Source organism: Equus caballus, chromosome 15 (genome assembly GCF_041296265.1).
Source record: "Equus caballus isolate H_3958 breed thoroughbred chromosome 15, TB-T2T, whole genome shotgun sequence".
NCBI lineage: Eukaryota > Metazoa > Chordata > Mammalia > Perissodactyla > Equidae > Equus > Equus caballus.
Genome location: NC_091698.1, coordinates 53,987,606 through 54,013,961, shown reverse-complemented (window position 1 = coordinate 54,013,961; position 26,356 = coordinate 53,987,606). Strand labels below are relative to the sequence as shown.

The 26,356-nt window shown below is 33.7% G+C and overlaps 1 protein-coding gene across 3 annotated transcripts in view; it reads right to left on the bottom strand.

Moving 5' to 3' along the window:
- WDPCP (WD repeat containing planar cell polarity effector) overlaps positions 1–26,356 on the bottom strand; it is a 379,254-nt gene that overhangs the window by 60,653 nt on the left and 292,245 nt on the right. For all 3 annotated transcript variants that reach the window (XR_011426040.1, XM_070235381.1, XM_070235380.1), the window contains exon 15: positions 12,135–12,297. Coding sequence is in view for 2 of the 3 variants with exons in the window: in XM_070235381.1 (XP_070091482.1) it covers positions 12,135–12,297 (163 nt within the window). In the remaining variant the exon portion in view is untranslated. The remainder of the gene's footprint in view (positions 1–12,134; positions 12,298–26,356) is intronic.

Below are 26,356 nucleotides of genomic sequence, written 5' to 3'. Positions count from 1 at the left end.
TAGATAAGTTTATTTTATCCTATATTAATAAAATTTAGGTTACACTTTCAACTCTGTACACATTTTCTGAAGGAACAAGGAGTAAATCTATTTGATTTGAGTGAGGAGTGGTCCTAGTTTTTCTGAGCAGATTGTCTAAGAGTATGATATGGCATTTTTAACTTCACATTTGACTTTCACAACATACATGGTTATAAAGAAGGCCATTTTTTCAAGAAATATTCAAGGACTTCATTTTTTCTGAGGTTTCTTTTAATACTTTGATAATAAACTCATTTTGTTTTGTAATTCTTTTAATTTCATTATCCTTGTGGAATTTCTTTTTTTTTCAGTTAATTGGTCCACATGCCATATCCTCAGTTTTCAGTGATTTTTGCCTCAGATCTGAACATTTCTCCAATGTCTTTTTTATTGACTCATGACATATTCTTTTGTTTTGTACAAATTTTCAATTGTTTTGAAATGTGTTTGTATTACTGTGTTGGGTGTTTACACAGCTGACAATCAGTGAAAGCACTGATGAACTAACACTTAATAGGTGGAGATATTCATGAGGGAGGGATATTTGATTAGGGACTCAGTTTACAAGTAGTTAGCTCGTTCTTAAATATTTCACATTATGAAGACTGTTGTTCTGTGTAAACTCATAAATACAGAGTCTTAGATAATGAATTTCTAGGTAATAAGGACCCCCTATAGCTGAAATTTTATAATATTTTATGATATGTAAAGTTATGAAGTTTGAATGATCTGAGCTTTGTGAAAGACATGTCACATGAAGTCCACTAATAAAGGCTAAGGGTTTCAAAATTTATTTTAATAAGGCTACATAAAACTATACTTTCATGTTTTTCATTTGACATAATTAATTAAAAAAAATACATTCCAAACCAAAACACTACCCCTGAAAATACATACATTTTTAGGGCTTTGGGTTTTCTAAGGTTTTTGGTTTTCTGGTTCTAGTACTGCTGCGATTCCATAAGAGAGCTATGAATCTGTAAAGCAGCTCATTTCCTCACAACTTTTCTTGAGACATTATTAAAGCCAGAATAAAATGTAACTTTTCTTTCACAATAAGCTTTAGTGGGTCAGAAAATGAAAATAAAATCTATTGGAGACCAGATTAGGCTGGAGAAAAAATGGAAATATTCTTTTCTTTTTCAGCTCCTATCATCTTTCTCACATTATCTTGATCAGCTTTCTTAAACATCGTAGAGATTCAGTAAAAACCTGTGAACATCTTTAGATTATCAATGCTGATACCCTTTAATTTATAAGTTTAAAAGAGCTTAAGATTGTCTGTCTTTGGAAATATGTTTAAAATTGGCCAGTTTTAGTCATGTATTTGAGGCTTATAAAAAGATGTCTCTACTGAATTTTAGTTTTATGAGCAGCACACACAATGCCTAGTGGGGATAATAGGAACTGAACCAGTTCTATCTCATGTGTGTTTAGCTACCTTAATAGTTGAACATGCTGCAAATGCTCAGTATAGTCTACATTTATTTCAGTTTAAGATGCAGAAATGGACTTCCTAGACGTATGCCATATGTTCTCCTCTTATGCCAAGTTAACAAGAATTAAAAGACTGAAATGAGTAAACAAGGTCAACTTAGGCTGAGCCAAATTAGACAACAGAATAATTGTCAGATTTTCTGTTGGCAGGGACAGTTTGTTCTGAGCCAATCTTCATGAATTATAGGCTGTAAATTTTTTTTTCTGGTAAGTCTACCGCCAGGCATTCTGTTGACAATTTTCTTTGTTTTGTAAACACTGAAAATTTTCATCACTTTAATTGTTTGTAGGCACACATAAGGATTCTGAATAGATGAGTATTTTTTTGTTTGTTCCAACTTAAAGGAAAACTGCTTAGATATGAATCAAATAAAACCAAGCCAAAATTTAGTACCTTTTAACAGGCTGGTTATTTCATTTGGAGTTTCTTAGGCATGAATTCAGTTATAATAAATAGCAGGAAACTAACCAGTATTATAATTAATTTATGACAGTAAATATCAAAGTAGATAAATCTACAAAAATAAGGTTTATTTGCTCTACAATAAAGAATTTTAGACCTCTAAGGGGATAATCTAATACAAATGGGAAAATTCAGGTAACCAGAGAAATTGACCTATTTGAAATATAGTATGTTTAGAGCAGTACCAAATCTAAAGTTAAGTATTTTTAGTTTAGTTCTAGGATCATTTTCTTTATCATTGCTCTTCTCACTCTGCATGATTTTTTTTTTCCCTTCTTAACTGCTTTTCTTTGAGTTATGTAACTTTTTAAGAAAATTGCCAGGTCAAATATATGGAAAACCAACCATTTGAATGATCGTTGTCTTAGTTAGTCATGAAAACTAAAATATGAAAACTAAAGTCTATCCATTCACATAATGATCATTTTAAAAAAAATCTCATTTGTACCCTGGCTGTTGTAACTGCTTTAATTTGAAAGTACCTGATTCTTTTGTATATCTAAAATGTCTATTTTACACACTTACTACAAGCTATATATTCTTATATCCTATATATTCTTGTATTATAAAAATAATTCTTTTATATATTCAATAAATATTTATTAAGCATTTGTTACATGCCAGGCACTTTTCTAAGTCCTAGAGGATGCAGCAGTGAATAATAAAAAAAAGAAAGACAAACATCTTTACCCTCATATAGTTTACAGGCTAGTGAGCTCGTTTATACACTCAAGCGCAATATAGTATATTCAGTTTTCAGTTGGTTTCTGCATTATATTTAGTTCAGATTAATTCAGTTTATTAATTTTGCCATAGACTACTGAGAACTTAAAATTTTGTTTGCTGATTGTAAGCATATAAAGAAAGTAAACAGTCAATGGGAAAGATTTAAAATTGAGAACATTTTATAAAGTTAGTTGATATTTTATGATTCATTCATTCATTCATGGATGGAATATTTGTTGAAGGCTCACTCTGCGGCTGGTACTGGGTTGGATGCTATGAATACAACAGTGAACAAAAGCAGACACATCTTTAACCACTGGTTAACCTTAACCACCAGCTATGGGCCATGTTGCCATCTTATTCCTTCTGCCTCTCTCTTCTGGAGCCTGAGACATTACTGAACTCTTGTAGACTCTTTTCCTTGCCTCTGCTTAAACTTGCTTTGTCTATTGAAAGAGAAATTAAAACAAAAACTTCAAGTATCTTTGGGTAGCTAAATTTCCCCAACTGCAGTTCTGATGTTGAAATTTAGCCCTGTGCCACAGTATTCAGATGGTGAAGTGAAAAAACAGACCTCACATTAAAACTTCCTCTGATGTCAAGGGACCTTTCCCTATCAAGTCAGCCCAGTTATTCAAAGTGATCTATTAAAAATGTAGACCACATCATAACACGTTGTATTAGTTTTCCCTTGCTGCTATAACAAATTACCACAAATTTAGTGGCTTAAACAGGGTGCATTCCTTTCTAGAGGTTCTAGAGAAGAATCCATTTCTTGCTTTTCTGAGTTTCTAGAAGCCACCTGCATTCCTTGGCTCATAGCCCCCTTCCTCCATTTTCAAAGCTAGCAATGACAGCATGAGTCCTTCTCACAGTGAATTAGTCTGACACTGACTCTTCTGCTTCCCTCTTTCACATTTAAGGACCCTCTTCCATATTTAAATATTACATTAAGTCCATCTGGATAATCCAGGATAATCTCCCTATTTTAAAGTCAGATGATTAGGAACCTTAATTCCATCTGCTACTTTAAGTCCCCTTTGCCATGTAATATAACATATTCACAAATTCTGAAGATCAGGACATGGACATCTTTGGGAGGCCATTATTCTGCCTACCACATGCTCTAATATAATATCCTATTAGTGGCTTCTCACTGCAATTAGAACAAAGATTATACACCCTAGCATGGCTTACAGAGGCCCTAAATAATTTATCATCCTGCATCCCCCTTTACAGTTTAGTTATAGTGGCTCTCTGCTACTCAAACCTCCCAAACTTGTTTCCACCCTAGGGTCTTTGCAAGAGCAATCTCTTCTCCCTGGAGTGCTCTGTCAGTGTACCACATCTTCACATAGATGACCCCTTGTCATTCAGTTCTTAACTCAAATACTACATTCTCAGTGAGGATTTCCCTGGTCACCAATTCTTTGTATTTTTTCCTAGTACTTACCATTAATTGAATGACTTTTACTTACGTATTTTTGCTTGTTTCTTATCTGTATTGTTCTTCTTCCATACACACCTGAGTGAGAACTCCAAGAGAGCAGTAGGCCTGCTATGTGCCAGCTATGCACTAGGCATTGTGGTAGGGTTTGGAGAAATTTCAGTGTCTTAGACACTCATGGTGGTTCCCACTTTCTTGGAGGTTATAGGTTAATGAGCAACCAGATATTAATCTAATAGTCATGCAAGAGAATAAAATTACAAATGTGACAGTGTTATAAAGCTTTATAGTTAGATGTTTTAATATCTGATAGGACTAGTTACCCCTTCATAGTTGTTTTTTATATAAAGTGTTTTCCTTGATATTTCTGTATGCTTGTTTTTCTGTGTGTTTTAATATCAACTTGTCTAACACCATAAAAAAGTATTTTGGTATTTTTATTGTGATTACATTAAATTTATAAGTTAATTTAGGGAGTAATGTTATCTTTATAATGTTGAGTCATCTTATCCAAGAAGAGGGGATATCTTTCCATTTGTTAAAGACTATTTTTATGTCTTTCATTGTGTTTTAAAGTTTCCCTCATGTAGATTTTGCATATTTGTGATTCACTTTATTTCTAAGTATTTAATCTTGTTAGTTGATATTGTAAATGGGGTTTTCCTTTACCATTATGTCCTCTAACTGGTTATTTTTTTATGTATATGAAGGCCATTGATTCCTGTATGTTAATTTTATTTCCTTCTACCTTACTCAATTTTTAAAATATTTGATTTTGTTTCATGATTGATTCCCTAGGGCTTTTCAGTTATTCTGTCATATTGCAAATAGAGTTTTATTTCCTTACCAATTCTTATGCCTCTAGTTCAAGGATTGGAAAACTTCTTCTGCAAAGGGCCAGATAGTAAATATTTTAGGCTTTGAGGGCCATACAGTCTCAACTACCAAACCACAGACAATAAATAAATGAATTGGCATGACTATGTTCTAATAAAACTTTATTTACAAAAACAGGCAGCAGGATTTGGCCTGTGGGCCGTAGTTTGCCAACCCTTGCTCTTGTTGATTTATCTAATTGTATTGTATAATATCTCCAGCACAGTGTTGAATATTAGCAGAGATAGTGAGCATTCTTGCCTTGTTTCTGATCTTAGTGGAAATGCCCTTGGTGATTCTCCATTAAATAAAATACTGGCATTAGGACTAAGTGGCATATATATTCATATGCTAAGAATGTATCCCCCAATTCCTATTTTCTTGAGTATGTTTTATCAAGATTGGGGATTGAATTTTGTCAAAGGCTTTTTTCAGCATCCATAGAGATAATCATATGATTTTTATTAACCTTAGATCTATTAATATGATGTATGATATTGATGGATTTGGCAACATTGAACTAACATTGTTAGTTCTCAGGATAGGTGTTGGATTTTGTTTGCTAATATTTTTTACGTTGATATTCATGAATGATACTAGTTTGTAGTTTTCTTTTTCTGCACTGTAGAAAGTTTTTCTTTGTTTTCAATGCATTGGAATAATTTGTAGAGCATTGGGAATATCTGATCTTTGAAGGCTTGGTAGAATTCTCCTATCAAACTCTATGGGCTTGTTGCTTTTTTCATAGTGTAGCTCCTTAAGAACTCTTTCTATTTTTTTTAAAGATTGGCACCTGAGCTAACAACTTGCCAACCTTCTTTTTTTTTCTTTTTTCTGCTTTTTCTCCCCAAATGTCCCCCAGTACATACTTGTATATTTTTAGTTGTGGGTGCTTCCAGTTGTGGCACGTGGGACGCCGCCTCAACATGGCCTCATCAGCAGTGCCATGTCACACCCAGGATCTGAACCGGTGAAAGCCTGGGCCGCCCAAGTGGAGCGCGGGAACTTAACCACTTGGCCATGGGGTCAGCCCCTCTCTTTTTTTTTTAATGGAAATTGGTCTGCTTCAGAGTTCTAAATCTAATGGTGGCCTCTTTTGGCAATCTCTGTGTACCTAGGAAATTATCTATTTTTTTCTATGTTTTCAAATTTATTTACATAGAAATCTCCCTTTGGTCTCTTATGATTAAAAAAAAGTCTGTTACAATGGTTAACTCCTACCTCCCTGTGCTATTTCTTATTTTGTATATTTATGCTTTCTCTCCTTTTTTTTTGATCAACTTGATTGAGTTGGTCTATTTTCTTAATTTTTTCAAAAACACCCAGATTTGATGTCTTAATTAGGTCTATAGTTTTTTTTTTAACTTCTGCCTTAGGGGTCAGTAAAGTATGGCCTGTGGGCTAGTCACTTGTTTTTGTAAATAAAGTTTTATTGAACCACAGCCACGTGTTTTCACTTATGTACTGCAAACAGCTGCTTTTGTGCTACAACAAAGTTGAGTAGTTGCAGCAGAGAACATATGGCCCACAAGCCTAAAATATTTACCCTCCAGACATTTAGGAAAGTTTCTCAACTTCTGCTCTATTATCAGAGTGTAGAAGTTGATAAATATACACTATATCTACGTTACTGATTATGTTGTTTAAATATTCTTTCTTCTTATTATTTACTTGCAGTTATGTGTCTATCTATGTCTTCTTGTATTTCTTGTAGATTTTCCTTCATAGAGGTGGTTTCTGTGTTATTTGGCGCATACATATTTGTGTTATATCTTTTTTGTGAAATTTGGATGTTAGCATTTCTTTATCAATATTTAATGCTTTGGTACTTCAGTTCTGTTCTCTTTGTAACCAGGATTTCTGCTGTTGGTTTCTTATTTTCATTTGCCTGGAATACCTTTTCCTATCTCTTTATTTTTAGCTTTTCTGAATCAATTTATTTTAGATGTATTTCTTGTATACAGTACATAGCTGGATTTTTGGTTTGTGAGCAAATTGAAATGTTTTTCTTATTGATGAGGTAAGTCCATTTATATTAATTGATATGACTGATATTCTTGGTCTCAAGAGTGTCTGAATATTTTGTAATCATGTGAATTTCATTATATTTGCTTGTGTTTCTTTCTGAGGTATGTGTTTCCTTTGCTCTAATTTATTTTTTTTAAATGGTATTTAGGAAGGTTTATAGTTTTGTTTAAGTGGTGACCTTTGTACTAGTACTCTTAGTCTCTTCTTAATTAACTTTTTATTATGTGATGGATCCATATTTATTGGCATCTTTTAACTCCCACCTATGCCTCTACAACAATGAGCTTATTCTACTTTTCTCTTTCGCTCCTGTTTGCCTCCCATTTTTTTAGTTGTATCATTTCTACTTAATCACAACATACAGTATCTGTACATGAGTCTTCCACATTCATTTCCCCACAACCCTGTTTTCATCTTATATCTACATTTTTGTGTATTAAAATGTTCACAATCAGTCATTTTGCTGAAGTTTTCCCAGTCATCTCATGGTTGGAGGAAGCGCTTCCTCTAGTACATTCCTCAAGAAGTGTTCATGAAAATAGTTTTTCTTTAGCCTTGATACTTGAAGGAGAGCTTGACTGGATATAAAATCCTTGGTTCACACTTCTTTTCATGAAGTTTTTAAAAATTGCAGCTCTACTTTTACCTTACCTTCTATTTTACTTTTGAAACGGTTGATGCTAATTTAATTCTTTTGCCTTTGATCTTTTTTTTTTTTTTTTTTACCAGGAGGCCTTGAAGCTTTCTAAAATTAATCACTGAAATCTAAGAGTTTTGTTAGGATATGCCTTAGAGCTGAGAGTTCTAATATAATTTTTCTCAGGCACCTGGTATGATCTTTCAAAATGTAGATCCAAGTCTTTTTAAAAAAAATTTTATTTCTGAAACATTTTCCTGGGTTACAGTTTTAAATATTAATTCTGTTTCATTGTTTTATTTTTCTTCTTTAAGGAATCAAATTGTACACCTGCTATTGCTTCTTTGCCTTATTTCCTATTCCATTACTTTCTCCCTGACTTTTTAAAAACTTATTTCTATATCTCCTTCTCATTCTCTTGTTTTCTGTCATTTTCAGTGCCTTTTATTAAATTTTAATTTGAGTTTATTCTCATTTGGGCACCTTGTAATTTACTTTTCATTTCTAAGATAATATTGTCTTTTTCTTCCTTTTCTTTCTTGAGTTCAAGGAACTTCGTCTTTCCCCCACTACCTCCTCTTTTCCCCTTCTTTCTCTTAGTTTTTGTCTTTCTAATTCAGAGTGGGTTTCCATGTACCCACTTGCTTGAGTATATTTAATTCTGCTTGGAGTGTTGTTGCACAGTTTTCTTCTGCTTCATGGTTGTTTCTGAGGGGAGAATTCTCCTCAATTAATCTATAATTGCTTTTCATCTGCTGTTGTTTTGAAGTAACTCTGTATGGAACTGTCATCTTTTTCCTGTTTATTTTTGTGGTATTAGGATGTATTTTGTGAGATTCTTGTTCAGTGGAGCCCTCAGTATATCAAAGTCTAGACACTCGTTGGTGTGAGGATACTTACATAGACCATTGGAACAGAATGGGAAGTCCAGAAATAAACCTTTACAATTATGGTCAGTTGATTTTTTTTTGAGGAAGATTAGCCCTGAGCTAACTGCTGCCAATCCTCCTCTGTTTGCTGAGGAGGACTGGCCCTGAGCTAACATCCATGCCCATCTTCCTCTACTTTACATATGGGACGCCTACCACAGCATGGCTTGTCAAGCGGTGCCATGTCTGCACACAGGATCTGAACCAGCGAACCCTGGGCCCCCGAAGCAGAATGTGCGAACTTAACTGCTGCACCACTGGGCCGGCCCTGGTCAGTTGATTTTTGACAAAGGTACAAAGGCAATTCATTGGGGGAAAGGAGCCTTTTCAACAAGTAGTCCTTGGAAAATTGGATTTCCATGTACAAAATAATACTCTTAGACCCTTATATCATATCTTAAATAAAAATCAACTCAAAACAGACTTAAATGTAAGAGCTAAAACTATAAAACTTCCAGAAGAAAACATAAGAGACAATTTTTGTGTCCTTAGATTAGAAAAAGATTTCTTATGTACAACACAAAAAGCACAATCAGTAAAAGAAAAAGTGGGTACTTGGGCTTCACCAAAATTTGAAACTTTGGCACTCAAAAGACAGTGTTAGGAAAATGAAAGGGCAAGCCACAGACTAGGAGAAAATATTTGAAATCATATACCTAATATGACATATTCAGAACATATAAAGAAATCTTATAATTCAATAAAAAGACAACCCAATTAAAAAATAGATGCAAGTTTTGAATAGATATTTCACCAAATAAGATATGTTAATGGCTAATAATCACATAAAAGTGCTCAACATGATTAGTCATTGGGAAAATGCAAATTAAAATCATAATGAGATACCACTCTACACCCAGTAGAATAGTTATAATTGAAAAGACTGACAACACCAACCATAGCTGAGGATGTTGAGAAACTGGAGCCCTCATACATTGTTGGTGGGTAAGTAAAATGTTATAATCACTTTGTAAAAACAATTTGGCAGTTTCTGAAAACTAACAAGATAAATATAAACTTACAATATGATCCAGCAATGTCACTCCTAGATAATCTACCCAAGAGAAATGAAAACATGTGTCCAGAGACTTATATGTGAATATTTATAGCAACATTATTCATAATAGCCAAAAACTGGAAATAATTCAAATATCCACCAGCTGGTGAGTGGGAAAACAAAATGTGGTATATCCATACAATGGGATACTATTCAGCAATTAAAAAGGAATAAACGACATGTTACAATATGTATGAACCTCAGAAACATAATGCTAAGTGAAAGAACCCTGACACAAAAGACAGCATGTTGTATGACTCCATTTATATGAAATTTCTAGATTGTGTGGTTTCATTTATATAAAATATCTCTAGAGACAGAAAGCAGACCACTGATTGGCTCGGGCTGTAGGTGGGAGTGGGAATTGACTATATATTGGCACAAAGGAACTATTTAGGGTGATGGAAATATTCTAAAACGGCACTGTCGTGGTAGTTGTGCAACTTTATAAATTTACCATATGTCATTCAATTGTACCCTTACAATGGGTGAGTTTTGTGATATATGTAAATTATACCTCAGTAAAGTTGTTTTTAAAAAAGTAAAGAGTTAAGACTTCCAGGTGGCTGAAGATAATAGTGGCTGCCTTCCTTTCCACTTCCCAAAACTTCCTCTGTGAACAATACAGAACATAATAGAGGGAGAAACAAAACCACACGCAAACCACACCTTTGTCATGACTTAAAGACTGAGAATGTCTGAACTTCAAAATAATTATAAATAAAATCGAAAAAAACCCAAATCCCAGTGCATGATCTCTCCAACTCCTGGTGTTCTTGTAGATTGGAGCATGGACTACACTGAAGGGGCTTAAAAGTACCATGCAATTTAAAGGGGCAGTTCTTTAAATTCGTAGCTTCTGCGTAGTCGGGTAGATGGGTAGGTGATAAAAGGCAAAAAGGGAGAGGCACCTTTTGGCAACTGGGTGTGAAGGGGGAAAGAAGTATAAGGGGAAAATTTAGGGTCCTGCAAGACAAAAGAGAGCCAAAAAATGAGAGCCATACGATTCCATTAGGAATATGTAGAGAGAGCTTAATTAGTCCTTCTTTGGTTCTCTCATTTCCAGAATCTCTCTGTTAAATTTCTGGCTAGTTTGCCATTCTGTTACTTGACCTAAGCAGGCTAGTAGAACTCTGACTTTCCCTCTTCATTTCCTATCAAATTTGTTACTTTTACTAACAGTGAGTTTGCTATTTTTATTAAAAATGCTGCTGGGCGGAGTTTTTCCACTCTTAAGCTCCAAATCAAGTCAGCTGTTGGTTTTCACAGCCTGTCCTACCCTAGCAGAACTACAAGGCTGAACTAGCTTGGGAGTCGTGGGAGGATGGGAGCAGCCCCAGAACATCACAAATTTCCACTTTGTTCCTAGAAGTTCAGCAGTTTTTCATGCATAAATGCTTCTCAATTTGTGGTTCGCCTCTATTTGATTTCTAGAGCCCTGAAATGGTAGTTTTTGTCCAGTTTTATAATTGTTTCCTGGAGAGAGGATTTGCTAATCACTAACTCTGCCATACCTGGAAATCCTGCCCTTTTATTTACTATTAATCTACGTAGTTCGAGGCATTTTCCTCAAGGATATTATATATAATTGATTCATATATTCATATTTATCATATACAATATATATGAAAAGTGTGCTATTCACAATTATTGCATATAGTCGGGATCCTCAAGAGCAGGTATGTAAACTACAGACCAGGCTCCAAATCCTGCCCACTGTCTGTTTTTGTAAATAAAGTTTTATTTTAACACTTCCATTCTCATTCTTTTGTATATTATCTATGGCTACTTTCAAACTACAACAGCAGAGCTGAGTAGTTGTGATAGAGTCTGTAGGGCCCACAAAGCCTAATATCTGATCCTTTACCTGAAAAGCTTGCTCACCTTTGCTTCAGAGTATCATCATCATCATTAACATTATAATTATCATTAGAAATAAACTATACTTTGTCTAGTGTTTTTAATTTCACATTTATCCTTTCTGTTTATTTTCTCAATAACCCAGTGTGGCAAGCTGTATAGATATTCTCATTTATCAGATATCAAACACTAATGGCAAGCTTGCATAAGTGTGATCATATAAATTATAATTCAAACTAAATATTCTAAAAATCAATAGTTTTAATAATCTAATAATGTAATAACCTAACAATCCTAAAATTTAACAACATAATACAAATAGAATTCAATGTTATAGTAATTTCATTTTGGCCTGTAGTGACATTCATTCTAACAGTATTCTATTTACATTCAATTCTGCCTCCATCATACCTGCTCTTGTATGACCGAACTATGCAAAGTCCTAGCCATGAGAAAATGCATAGTTTTTTCTTTGACATTTTGAGATATCCTTGCTTTGCTATTAGTTTGCATTTAAACAGGGAATACTTAAATTGTTTAATACTAAATACTCTTCCTTTATGGAGTAATTTTCTCAATTCAGTATATCTTACCCATTAGAAGAAACATTCAGTGTTCTTTGTTGAATAATATGTCTATGGACTGAACAAAAGTGAGGGAGGTTATCTGGAAATGTGTCTTCTCTTTGAGGTGCTAAAGATAGGCCAACAAAAGCTTCATTTAGCGTATCACCTCTGTGCAAAGGCCCCAGGAGTTCTGTTAAAAAATGATTAAGATATGAGTCAAATACAAATACAGTTTCTGCTAACCCCTTCATAAGTACAATTACAAGAAAACTTTCACATATCCCAATGAGCCTTTTTTTTTTTTTTCTCAATTAACTATGTTGAGCACAGTGGAAATCTCATAGTCATAGTACCCTATGACTGTGATTTTTACACTTGGCTCAACCAGGGGAGTTTGATAACTGAATGATGAATGTTTTTGATTTTAAAATTTCATTTTAAAAATTTTAAAAGATTTTAAAAATTCATTTATAACTTGCCCGTTTATAGTGTTTTTAGCCAGAATTTTATTAATCAAATACTCTTTTTTTGTTGTTAACCAATTACTGGGCTGTTTTATTATATTGGAAAATTGTAAGAAGTGAATTATTTATCTCTTACATGTAGCACACAATTTGAAAACAAAAAAGAAAGGAAAATATCTTTTCTAATATTTTCTCTCCATAAGAATTTTAAAGTGTGTAGAGACAGTTTGCTATTCCCATATCATAGAGCTGTATAGAGAAAACTTTAATATTGGCAACTTTGACAAAGCATTGTTTGAAACATAATGAAGTTGTGAAGAATATATACTTGAAAAAACATAACCTTTTTAAAAGCCAAAACCCTTAAGACCACGCTGTGTGCATTTTTTTCAGTTAAAAAAATTTTTTGATTATTAAACATAATTTTTATCTTAACCATTTTTTAAGTATACAGTTCAGAAGTATTAAGTATACAGTCATGTGCCACATAATGATATTTCAGTCAATGATGGACTACATATACAACGGTGGTCCTGTGAGATTAGTACTATGAGGCTTAGTGTGTAGTAGGTTTGTGTAAGTACACTCTATGATGGCATGACAATGAAATTAGCTAACGAAACATTTCTCAGAACATATGCCAGCCCCTGGTAACTACCATTTTACTTCTTGTTTCTGTAAATTTGACTACTTTAGATACCTCCTATAAGTGGTATCATACGGTATTTGTATTTATGTGACTGGCTTATTTCACTTAGCATAATGTCCCCTTGGTTCATCCATGTTGTAGCATGTGACAGGACTTTCTTTTTATTTTAAGCTGAATGATATTCCACTGTATGTATATACCACATTTTGTTTGTTCATTCGTTCATCCATGGAGATTTGGGTTGTTTCCATCTCCTGGCTATTGTGAATATTGCTGCTATGAACATGGGTATAAAGATATCTTTTTGATACCCTTATTATAATTCCTTTGGATATATACCTATGAGTGGGGTTGATGGATCATAGGTAAGTTCTATTTTTGATCTTTTGAGGAACCACCGTATTGTTTTCATTGTGGGTGCACCATTTTACAATTCCACCAACAACGCAGAAGGGTTTCAATTTCTCCACATCCTTGCTAACGGTTGCTATTTTCTGTTTTTTTGATAGTAGCCATCCTAGTGGGTGTGAGGTAATATCTCATTATAGTTTTGATTTGCATTTCCATAATAAACAGTGATGTTGAGCATCTTTTCAAGTGGTTATTAGCCATTTGTCTATCTTCTTTGGGGAAATGTCTATTCAAGTCCTTTACTCATTTTTGAATTGGGTGGTTTGTTTTTTGTTGTTGAATTTTAAGAGTACTTTATACATTCTGGATATTAATCCCTTATCAGATATATGATTTGAAAATGTTTTCTCCCATTCCATGGGTTGCCTTTTCATTCTGTTGGTAGTGTCTTTTGATTAACAAAACTTTTAAATTTTGATGTAGTCCAATTTATCTATTTTTACTTTTGTTGCCTGTACTTTGGTGTCATATCCAAGAAATCATTGCCAAATCCAATGTCATGAAGCTTTCTCTGTTTTTTTCTAAGAGTTTTGTAGTTTTAGGTCTTACATTTAGGTCTTCAATCCATTTTGAGTTAATTTTTGTATATGGTGCAAAGTAAGGGTCCAGCTTCATCTTTTACATATAGATATCCAGTTTTCCCAACACCATTTGTTGAAAAAACTGTTCTTTCACCATTGAATGGACTTGACACCCTTTTTGAAAATCTTTTGACCATATATGTGAGGGTTTATTTCTGGGATCTCTATTGTATTCTCTTACTCTATGTGACTGCCTTTATGCCAGTACCATACTGTTTTGATTACTGTAGCTTTGTAGTAAGTTTTGAAGTGAGGAAGTCTGAGTCCTTTTTCAAAACTGTTTTGGCTATTCAGGGTCCTTTGAGATTCCATGTGAATTTTAGGATGGGTTTTTCTATTTCTGTAAAATACATCATTGGGATTTTGATAGGGACCACATTGAATTTGTAGATTGCTTGAGGATGTATGGACATCTTAACAATAATAAGCCTTCCAATTCATGAACATGGGATGCTTTTCCACTTTTTAGTGTCTTCCTTATTTTCTTTCAGTAGTGTTTTCTACTTTTCAGTGTAGAAGTCTTTCACTTCCTTAGGTTTAGTCCTAAGAATTTTATTCTTTTTGATACTCCTGTAAAATGGAATTGTTTTTTAAATTTCCTTTATAGATCATTCATTTTTAGTATATAAAAATACAACTGATTTTTGTGTGTTGATTGTGTATCCTGCAACTTTGATGAATTCCCTTATTCCAAAAGCTTTTCAGTGGAATCTTTAGGGTTTTTTATGTATAAGATCATATTATCTGTGAACAGTTAATTTTACTTCTTCATTTCTAATTTGGATGCCTTTTATTTATTTTATTGCCTAATTGTTCAGGCTGGGACTTCCAGTACTATGTTGAATAAAAGTGGAGAGAGTAGGCATCCTTGTCTTGTTCATAATTGTAGAGAAAAAGCTTTCAATTTTTCATACTCCATTGAGTATGATGTTAGCTGTGGGCTTTTTATGTATAGTCTCTATTATGTCAAGGTATTTTTCTTCTACACCTAGTTTGTTGAGAGTTTTTATCCTGAAAGGGTGTTGAATTCTGTCAAATGCTTTTTCTGCAGCAATTGAGAAATATATATAGTTTTTGTCCTTCATTTTGTTAATATAGTGCATTACATTGATTGATTTTTGTTGGTTGAACTATCCTTGCATTCCAGGAATAAAACACTTGGTCATGGTGTGTAATCTTTTCAATGTGTTGCTGAATTTTGTTTGGTGTAGTATTTTGCTAAGAATTTTTGCATCAATGTTCATCAAAGATATTGGTCTATTATTTTCTTTAGTGTTTTTGGCCTTTATATTAGGGTAATGATGGCCTCATAGAATGAGTTTGGGATGTTGCTTCCTCTTCAGTTTTTTGGAAAAGTTTGAGGAGGATTGGTGTTAATTCTTCTTTAAATGTTTAGCAGAATTTCCAGTGAAACCATCAGGTCCTGGACTTCTCTTTGTAGGGAGGTTTTTGATTATTGATTCGATCTCCTTCCTAGTTATAAGTCTGTTCAGATTTTCTATTTGTTTATGATCCATTCTTGGTAGATTGTGTGTTTCTAGGAATTACCCATTTCTTCTGGGTTTTACAATTTGTTGGAATACAACTGTTCATAATACTCTTATAATCCTTTTTATTTCTGTGGTATTGGTTGTAATGATCCCTCTTTCTTTTCTGAGTCATCTCTTTTTTTTCGTAGTTATCTAGCTAATGGCTTGTTAAAAGTAATTACTGATACAGAAGGATTTACCACTGCCATTTTGTTACTAGTTTTCTATAACTCCTGTGGCTTTTTTGTCCCTCATTTCTCCTCTTACTGCCTTCCTTTGTGCTTCTTTGTTTTGTTTTGTTTTGTTTTTTACTGATATGCTTTGATTTCCTTATTTTCTTCTGTGTGTATTCTATAGATATTTTCTTTTTGGTTATCATTTTGATTATATAAAACATCTTAGAAAGTTATAAACATCTATTTTAAACTGATAACTTCAATCACATAGAAAAACTCTACTTCTTTACAGTTCTGCCCACCCCCCATTTGTTACTGTTGTTACAAATTACATCTTTATATATTGTGTACCCATTAACATAGATTTATAGGCTATTTCTGGGCTTTTGTCTTTTATTCTCCATATAAGAATTAAAAATAGATTTATGCAACAGAATTAAAATAATACAGGATTATATATTTGTCCATATACTTACCTTTACTGGGTAATTTTATACTTTCATATGACTTCATGTTACTGTGTAGCATCTTTTTGTTTCATTTTATAGGACTCTAGCATTTTTTTGTAGGGCAGGTCTAGTGGTAATGAATTCCTTCAGCTTTTGTTTATCTGGGAAGATCTTAATTTCTCCTTCATTTCTGAAGCACAGTTTTGTAGGATATAGTAATCTGTAGGGTGTATGATGGTGTCCCATAGGACTCTTAGGCTCTCTTCACTTTTGTTCATTCTTTTTGCTTTTTGCTCCTCTGACTTGATGATTTCAAATGACCTGTATTCAATTTCAAATGACCAAAATTCAATTGAATTTTTCAGTTCCATTATTGTATTTTTCAGCTCCAGATTTTTTTAAAAAATAGTTTCTATCTCTTTGTAGGTATTCTCATTTTGTTCATGCACTGTGTTCCTGATTTGTGTAGTTGTCTGTGTTTTCTTTTAAGTCCTTAACCATCCTTATGACAGTTATTTTAAACTCTTTGTCAGAAAGTTCATAGGCATGCATTTCTTTATGGTCAGTTTCTGGAGTTTAATTTTGTTTCTTTGATTGGGTCATGTTTCTCTGTTTCTTTGTATGCCTTGTGATCTTTTGTTGAGATTTTGTCATTGGAAAACATAGCTACCTCTCCCAGTCTTTATAGACTGGTATATTAAGGGGAGGACCATTACCAATCAACCTAGCTAGACATTCTGGGACTTCTTAGACCATTGCTGGGGATGTGTCTTCGGGGCTGTGTGTGTGCTTTTATTTTATTATATATGGGTACTTTTGACTGACTTTATTTCCTGTTTCTTCCCAGGAGCTTTCATTTTCTATTTCTGTTGTATTCCTCTGTCCTTAGTCTCTTGCTGTGCCTTGTGCCTGCCTCCAGGACTGCAGAGCCCTTACTATTCCAATGCACTAAGGCACTCTCCTCTGTTTCCAGTGGTCTCCAACCTAATATCCAGACTATGTCACTGCCACTCCCATCAGCACCCAAGCCAAGCAAGACAGAAATCAGTTCCTTGTGCAGCACCCAGAGAAGCCAGGACACTGGACTTAAGTTCTACTCTATTTCTTATGTCCCAGGGGAGGAGCTGGGAATTGGGTGGTATTCTCCCTATTGTGCCATACTACCTGGAGGGGGTGGGGTTGGGTAGGGTGAGCTAATGCAATGAATTCTCTTACTCTTCCAGGAGCCATCCCTTCTCTTGTTTATCCATTTCCCTGGGTGCTGTAGACTCCTAACTAGTTTCTAGAGTTCTCACAAAGGTACTTTGTTCCATATATTGCTGTTAGGTGTCTCCATGGGAGAACAAGGGCCTGAAGCTTACTAGTCCACTTTTCCAAGACAGACAAAAATGATTGTGTTTATTCTCAGTTTGAGTCCTTTTCCCAATGCCTATTGTTGGCAACTTTATTTTCCTATTCCATTACAACATACATATAGTATGGGTTGTCTCCTCCCAACAATTATCAGTAATAAATTCTGCTGAGATCTGTTAGTATTATTTTAAGGATAAAAAGTGTTCGTAGCAAGTGTTTCCAGCATGAAACTTATTTTCCAGAATACCATTATATGTGCCACTTTTACTCTTTGATATTAATAAAACTAAAATGATAATATATGAATCTCTACCAATAAATGGAGTTCTCAGGTGGTTTCATTTTCAAATATAAAAGTAAGGTTTAGTTATTCATTTATACAAGCAAACATTTATTGAGAGTCTACTCTGTGAAGATTGCTCTATTGTGTAGGGGATATAAACATCAAGAAGATGTAATCTCTGTCCTTGAGGAGCTTACAGTTTGATAGCAGGGTGAAGAGTCAGAGGAAATAAATAGTAACAACATAGAGGTAGAAAAGAAAAGTTCTTGAAGAAACTAAAGGGCTTATTTTGGGCCCTTGTACTTATAAATATGCTTAAATTGTCCTTTCTTGAATATAAAATGAAAGATCCACAGTAGCAGAAATTTACTATGGTTTCAGTTGGGGGAAATGTCAGCAGAAGGGAAGAACAGTTAGGAAAAAAAATATTAATTTAACAGCATCTTTATTCTTACATTATATGTGTTAACTATTTTAAGTCAGGTAGTCTTAGATTATAGATGTAATATTGTGGTTTTATTTAAAAAATATAACATTAAGCTTACTGAATTCCAGGGAAGGTTGTAGACATGACTAGTACTTTGGTGCCACTGACTAAATAAAGAATAAAGTCTTAAACTAGAACACTACAAAGAAGCAGAATTTTGTTGGGGATGGGGCAAATGATAGGTAGGGAGAGGTTATAGCCTTAGTGATCTACTAATTTATAGTCATACTTTTGTGTTCATTTGGCAGATAGAGTAAGGTTCGAGGCTGAAAAATATTGAGCTGGTAACTTTAGGTGTTTGCCAGAAAGCAGGAATTACTTAGAATTTTGTTTTGTTTTGTTTTCCCAAAACTAAGATTTTAAACTGGTAGTCCATGTGCCAAATTCAGCTTAAAGATGTTTGACCTATAGTGTTTAAACATTATTTTTAATTACTTACCAACATTTAAAAATTGAGAAATTTAAAATAAAAATTTAGAGTTCTGGCTTCTTTTGAAAAATCAGATTTGGCAACATTTGGCCTCCAATTCCTGAGAGCAGCAAGCTACTGAACCAGAATGGCTATTGCCCACTTTAGTAGGGTAGGCACACTCCAGTTCATCCCAGTCCCTATCAAACCTATTATTTCCACAACACTGAAGCTGAATATCTGTTCCATTTATCATCAGGCTTATACTCCTGTAGGCATTCAAGTTTGCTTTAGAACAGGGTCATCAAACTATGGCCTTTGGGCCAAAAACAACCAGCCCTCCACATAGTTTTTTGTATAACCTACAATGTAAGAATGTTTTTACATTTTTAAGTGGTTGAAAAAATAAAAAAAGAATAATATTTTGAGACATGAGAAAATGACATTAAATTTAAATTTCAGAGTCCAGATAAAGTTTTATTGGAACACAGCATGCTTATTTGTTTACATATCATCTATGGCTGCTTTTGTGCTGCTATATCAGAGTTGAGTGGTTGAGATAACCATATGACCTCCAAAGCCTAAAATATTTACTATCTGGACCTTTACAGAAAAAGTTGCTGAGCCCTGCTCTAGAACAAATGGGAAAAGCTCTCCCCACCTCTTTTTCTTTCATCTTTTTCCTTTTCCTATCTCTCACACTATTTTTTCACTCTTCTATGTTATACATGCTCCTTCAGCATGTATAGACCCAGGATAGAATTGCCCCATCAAATTCCATTTCACAGCAAGAAGGAAAACAGTGAAAAACCCAGGAGACCAGAGTTCTCATCTCTGTCTTTAACTATCTCTGATCTTGGAGAAGTCATTTAATCTCTCTCAGCTTCTGTTTCCTTATTTATTCAATAAAAGCACTAAAGTAGATCATCTTTAAAATATTTTCTCATTTTGAAGTCCATGTAGTAGCCAAAAAAAGAAGGGAAGAAATAGAGTAGATGAATTAAAATGTAAAGGACAAAGACTAAAGAATGGTTGGAAGACTCCTGGTTGCTAAGTAGGTAAGACAGAATAATAGTTGCTACCTTTTATTGAGTTAGGCCCATATATATATTATCTCTAATTCTCATAATGACCCTGTAAGGTAGGAATCATTATCCCATTTACAGATACAGAAACTGAGGGTCAAAGAGGTTTGCTTTAAACCAATGCTCTAAACCAATATCTGGCTTGCTCTAAACCAATGTCTATTAAGTAGCAAAAGAATCAAGGTTCAAGGCCAGCCCCAGTGGCCTAGTGGTTAAGTTCAGCATGTTCTGCCTCGGCGGCCCAGGTTCAGTTCTGGGCATGGATCTATACCACTGGCCTGTCAGTGACCATGCTGTGGCCGTGGCTCACATACAAAAAGAGGAAGATTGGCAGCTGATGTTAGCTCAGGGTGAATCCTCCCCCCTCCTCCCCCAATAAGAAGGTTCATACCTGGAATGTCTAGCTTCAAAGCCAGTGCTGTTCCATTTTAACAAACTGGGTGAGTCAAAAGAAAAGTGAGGTAAGAGAACTTATTGCTGTTATACTTTTGTCTTCTGAGATAAATGTTACTATTTCCCTGGTGATCTTATACATTATTCTTTAAATCTATGTATTTTGTTGGCTTTGTGCCTTCAAAGGACATATCCTTTCCAGTCTAAAACCTCCAAAGGATTTTCAGGGTAAAACACATTTCAAGATGTGCAATCACATGGAAGAATGAAAATCTTTTATAATAATGTTTGTTAAGCTGACAGTTCTACTTAACAGAAGCCATTAACATATTTACAAAGTAGCAGCTGCTCTTGTAAAAAAATACAGCTTTTTGGAGGCATAAAAATAAACAAGTTGATAAGTACAAGATAAGCCATTTGATGGCTTCTTTGTGTGCATTGCACAATATATAGAAAATTCTGATATTTACAGAGCAATTATAATATAAAGTCTTTTAAGTTAAAAGGACACAAACCCAGTAAGAACTGTTTACAAGAATTCTTCATACTGATCTTTTAAACAATTTAGGAAGCCCTCAACATAATCCTTTAAGAAGTGTTATGTTTTGGGTTTTTTTTTAAAATAAGCTTTGTTCTTAGAAGATAATTTTACACACACACACAAATTATCGTCTTATTGAACTCAATTGAGTTCTCTATTGAACTAAAATTTCAGCCAGCAATCTTATGAAAATCATTAAAAGTCATAGGAAATAGACCAAGAAAATAAAAATGTTTAAAAGTAACTGAACATTTGTATTATTATACCTTAATCTACTAATTTGACATTTTATATATAAACTGAATGACCTATTTTGTCTTTTTAAAAACAAACCATTTTAAAAAAGCAAACATTAATTATTTAAAAATCTGCATTGTTGGTAATTTTTATTCATTTTTACAAAAGAGAGCAATGATATGCTATTTTTACAACCCAAGATTATTTATGAAAGGAGGGAAAACATATAAGAAGGTGGCTTTTGACAAAATCTTGACAGTTACGTGGAATAGTGATACTGGTCATGCTCCTGTGACACGAGCTTGCTAATTTTATTTCATGACTTCTTACTGGTAAGAGCATTTGACTGAAAGGAAAATCTTCTGATAATGGTTTCTAAATCTGTGATATATTAATAGCTTGAGAAAACCACATATTATAATTTCATCATTAAATATTCATATGAGTTATGGAAGTATTGCAAACCTTTAAAAATATTTTGATAATATTTTTTCCCTACCTTCAAGTTCACTTTCTCTTGTCCCTCCAAATACAGTATTTTCCATGATGTTCTTAAGGAAAACAGTAGTTTTCTATCTTTTAGGACTGGAAAAAGGGAAGAGACTAAGATGATAATGGGGGGAAGTGTTAGGATGCTCAGTAAGTATCAATAGCTTATCAGAAGTACGAAAAAAGAGGAAAGAAGAGCCAAAAAGATTCAAAGAGGTGAGCATAGGTACCTTATCTTTTAGGGTTAATGTTATGAGGTCCTACACTATTGGTGTCAGCTATTTCAAAGCGTTGATATGATCTCTAGGAAAGTCATGCCCTCCAGTGTAAGAAATACAGCATAAGTTTTGTTGAAGAGTTTTATTTTTATTAGAAAAATATGGAAGCACATTGAGGAAAAATATGTATATTTTTTAATGATAATGTGTTATGATAGTACTTTATGAATGCAAGTTTGTCTTAATATTGGGTTTTCCCTTGTCATCTTTTGAGACCTTTGATTAAGTTGATGTGCTTCAATGGAAATAAATAATAATTACTCATTCTTTGGGGAGATGTAAATATACTGAGATGAAAGTACTTTATAAGAATTTTATTTTCAGTTATCATTACTATGTGTTAATTGCTATGTTGACTTTCATGGTACATATGTTATCAAAGCACATGAAAGGGAAGAACTGATACTTGAAACAGTCTATTCCAGAGCAATTTGGTGGGAAAAGAAATCTTATTAAACAAGATCAAATTTCATTTTTCATTGTTTGTCTCAGGTCAGAAAATGTAGTGAATATCAAGAATCACTATATTTGTTTGTTGTATTTCAATTGGTAATCAGTTGGCTTTCTCTAATTGAAATTTAATGGTGAGATACTAGTTTTTGTTATTCTATTTCTATGCATTCCCTCAAAAATGTATGATAATTTTACAGTTAAATATAATAGGGTTAGGAAATATGTAAAGTCAAAGTCTTGTTAAACCACCATTTACTAAATTATTTAATAATAGTCTTTAAATTTAAAGGTTTATTTTAGTGTTATTTTTGAGTTAATACTTACTGGAAACTTTTTAATTTAGGGAATTTTCATTTATTGTCTAAACGTTTATTAACTCATAACTAGGAAGAATTTTTTGTTTTTTATAACTGGTAGAGAAGGCAAAGTTTGATGGGCCTTCTATTCAGTGTTTTATATGTGCAAATTTAAAAACTGTTCAGATTAATGGACTACTGACTCAGCCAATATGATAATTATTGATCATTATCTGAGTTTTATTCTAGGCCATGCCATCTGATCTTGGGCAGGTCACTTAGATTGTTGGTGAGGGTGTTTAGAAAGGGACATCTTCTATATTGGTAAATCAATACCCTTTAAAAGGAAATTTGGCAGTATCTATAAAAATAAAAATATTTGTACTCTTTTTGGCCTAGAAATTCTGTATCTTGAAATTTATCCTGTATAACTACTAGCATAATGTGCACACAGGTATTTACAAAGGTATTTATGCCAGCTTGTTATTAAACACACATACATTTTATTATGAAATTTCAACATGTCTGAAACCAGAGAACAGTATAATGAACCCCTAGCTAGTTGTTCATCATCCAGCTTCAACAGTTAACAGTTTATGGTCAATCTTATTTCCTTTAAATCTCCTACCATTGCCACATCCTGCCTGTTGGATTATTTTGAAGCAAATCTCAGACCATTTTATTTGAAATGTTTTATAATGTATCTCTTAAAAGATAAGGGCTTCCCCCTTTTAAACATAAGATAATACCATCATCCCAGCCCTCCAGAAACAAAATCATGAAATATCTAGTCAGTATTTCCCCTGGTTATCATATATATATTTTTAAACTTTCTGTGTTTGAATTAAGAATCAGACAAGGTCCATAAATTGAATTTGGTTAATAAATTTCTGAATAACTCTCTTATTCTGGAGATTTCTTTCTTTTCTTGTGCAAATTTGTTTTAATTGGATCATTTGTCCCATAGAGTTTCCCACAATCTGGATTTTGTTGATTGAATCTTTTTAGGGTCATTTAACACAATCTTCTGACCCCTGTATTTCCCTGTAAATTAGTAGTTATATATTGAGGCTTGATTAGACTCTGGTTTTTTTATTCGGAAGGGAGGGGAATGAAGACTTCTTCATAAGCCAATATTATGCCCTTCTATCAAAAGGTACATAACTTCTGATTCTCCCTTTTTGTGAGGTTAGCAGGCAGTGATAATCATTGGCCTACTCAGTTAATTCGTCTGAGTTTGCAAAATGGTAATATTATAATTCTGTCATTTGAATTTTAACATTTGATATGTTTGATCCGTTGCAGTGATTATCCTTAGTGATGCTCAAATTATCCCATTTCTAGCCAGTGGGACTCTCTTGAAATTAATTCTTATGACCTTTCGATATGACCCTACCACTAATCATTGATAGCTTCCTTGCTTTCTGCTCTGAAAAAATGTTCCACAATCATTTTATACATTTCCTACTCTAAACCAGGAATTGGCTTTTTGCCAAGGAGTTCTGATTCCTTTTAGTGGAAAAAAATGGTATTTAGTGACCACAATCTGGTTGCTAGGAGTGCCCTTTGATTTAGGTATGGTCCTTGTTTCTAGAACCTTTCAATGATAAAGCTAGGATAAAGGTTTTATTTGGCTTTGTTTTTAAAATTTTAAACATATAAACTATGTCATTAGTTTATGCTGATAATTTCAATTCAAATTCAGGTCTACAGTGATTTTTTTTTCATCGGTGTTACTATATCTCCATTCCCCTAAATTGAAAATCCTAGTTCTTAAAAATATTAACATAACTGTTCATTTGCTTATCTTACACTACATGTGTGACTCTTGGACTCTCATTACCGATATTACTGCCTACTGATGATATGATTACTGTAAAGAGATTAAGATTTTTTTGAAAGGTTCTTTTTGTCCTTAATGTACCCATTTAGGATGTACAGTTACAAATACTGTATTTTTTTAAAGTCACTTGGAATAATTCCTGGTTGTTATGGCAACAATTGGATACATAGTTAGCTTTGTTTCAATTTTAGGATTACTTTTTTTAAAAGCCAATTTTGTTCTATAATTATGTAAAATTACTTGGTTCCAAAGTCCCATCTATAAAGCAAGGCATATTCAAAGAATATGTTCTACCTCTAAGTTCCCTTCTCCTTAGTTCCTTCTTCTCTCTAATAACTTAATGGTTCTCCTTTAATTAAAATTTAAATAAAAATATATTTAGATAAAGGGTAGCATACTCTTTGCCCACCTTGTTCTTTTTTCTCACAATAGATCCTGAAGATCACTCTATTGTATGTGTGTGTATATATATATTCTTTAATTCTTTCTATAGCTGCACAATTCTCCATTATGTGGATACACCATTATGTATACAACCACTCTCCTTTTAATGGATATTCAGATTGTATCCAGTCTTTCGTTACCATAAATAGTTCTGTAATGAATAGCTTTGTGCATTCATCTTTCCATGTATATATGTGTGTGTATATATATATGTTTTTTTCTTTTCTTTTTTAACCAAGGTGTCTTTGGATTAGATTTCTAGAAGTGGGATTTATGGATCAAAGGGTAACTTTGTAGTTTTATTAGATATTACCAAACTCTCTTATATAGACTTTATACTATTTTGTACTCCTACTGGCAGTGTATGAGAAGGTATGTGCCCCTATAGCCTTGCCAAAGGAATACTCTTCTCAGACTTTTGGAATCTAATAAGTGGAAAATATCTCAGGGTAGTTTTAATTTGCTGTGAACTCTTTGTTCATATCTTTAGCCCATTTTTCTTCTCTATTTATAGAAGCTCTTTACATATTAGAGATATTAAATTTTTATTAATGTAAGTTGCAGATACTTTCCCTGTTATGTCGTAAAATTTTGCTTACTGTGGTTTTTTTCCCTGTAAAATACTTTTAATTTTAGATTATTACATTTATCACTCTTTTCTCTTTTTACTTCTGGATCTTGAAACATGGTGCATTAGATTTTCTATTGCTGCCATAAGTAATTACTACAAATTTAGCAGCTTAAATCAACACCCATCTACTATCTCACTGTTCTGTGGTTCAGAAGTCCAGGTACAGTGCAGCTTGGTTGGGCCTTACAGGGTTGAAATCAAGTTGTCAGCCTGGCTGGGCCGTTGTGTGGAGGTTCTGTGAGGAAGACTCTGTTCCCAGGTCATTCAGGTTGTTGGCTGAATTCACTTCCTTTAGGTTATAGCACTGAGATCTCCCTTTCCTTACTGGCTGTCAGCCAGGGCCATTCTTGGCTCTGTGTTCCTTCTCATGCTTTCCACGTGGACTCCTCCAGCAACGGAAGGACACGTCTGTCTCAACATTTCAAGTCTTTCTGACCTCCCGTACTGTCACATCTTCCTGACTCTAGCCAGAGAAAGTTCTCTGGTTCATTTGATGGATTGGGCCCACATGGACAGTACAGGATAATCTCCTTGCAACTGTAATTATATTTGCAAAGTCCCTTTTGCCATGTAACATAGCATATTCATAGGTTCCAGAGATTTGGATATGGACATCTTTAGGGGACCCATTTTGCCTACCACTCATTTTCATGTAAGTTTCCCCCGTTCCCAGCTTATACTGGACTTCACTCATGCTTTCTTCTAGTACTTACATGTCTTACATTTAAATCCCTCATCCTTCTAGAATTTAATATGGAATGAGGAGTG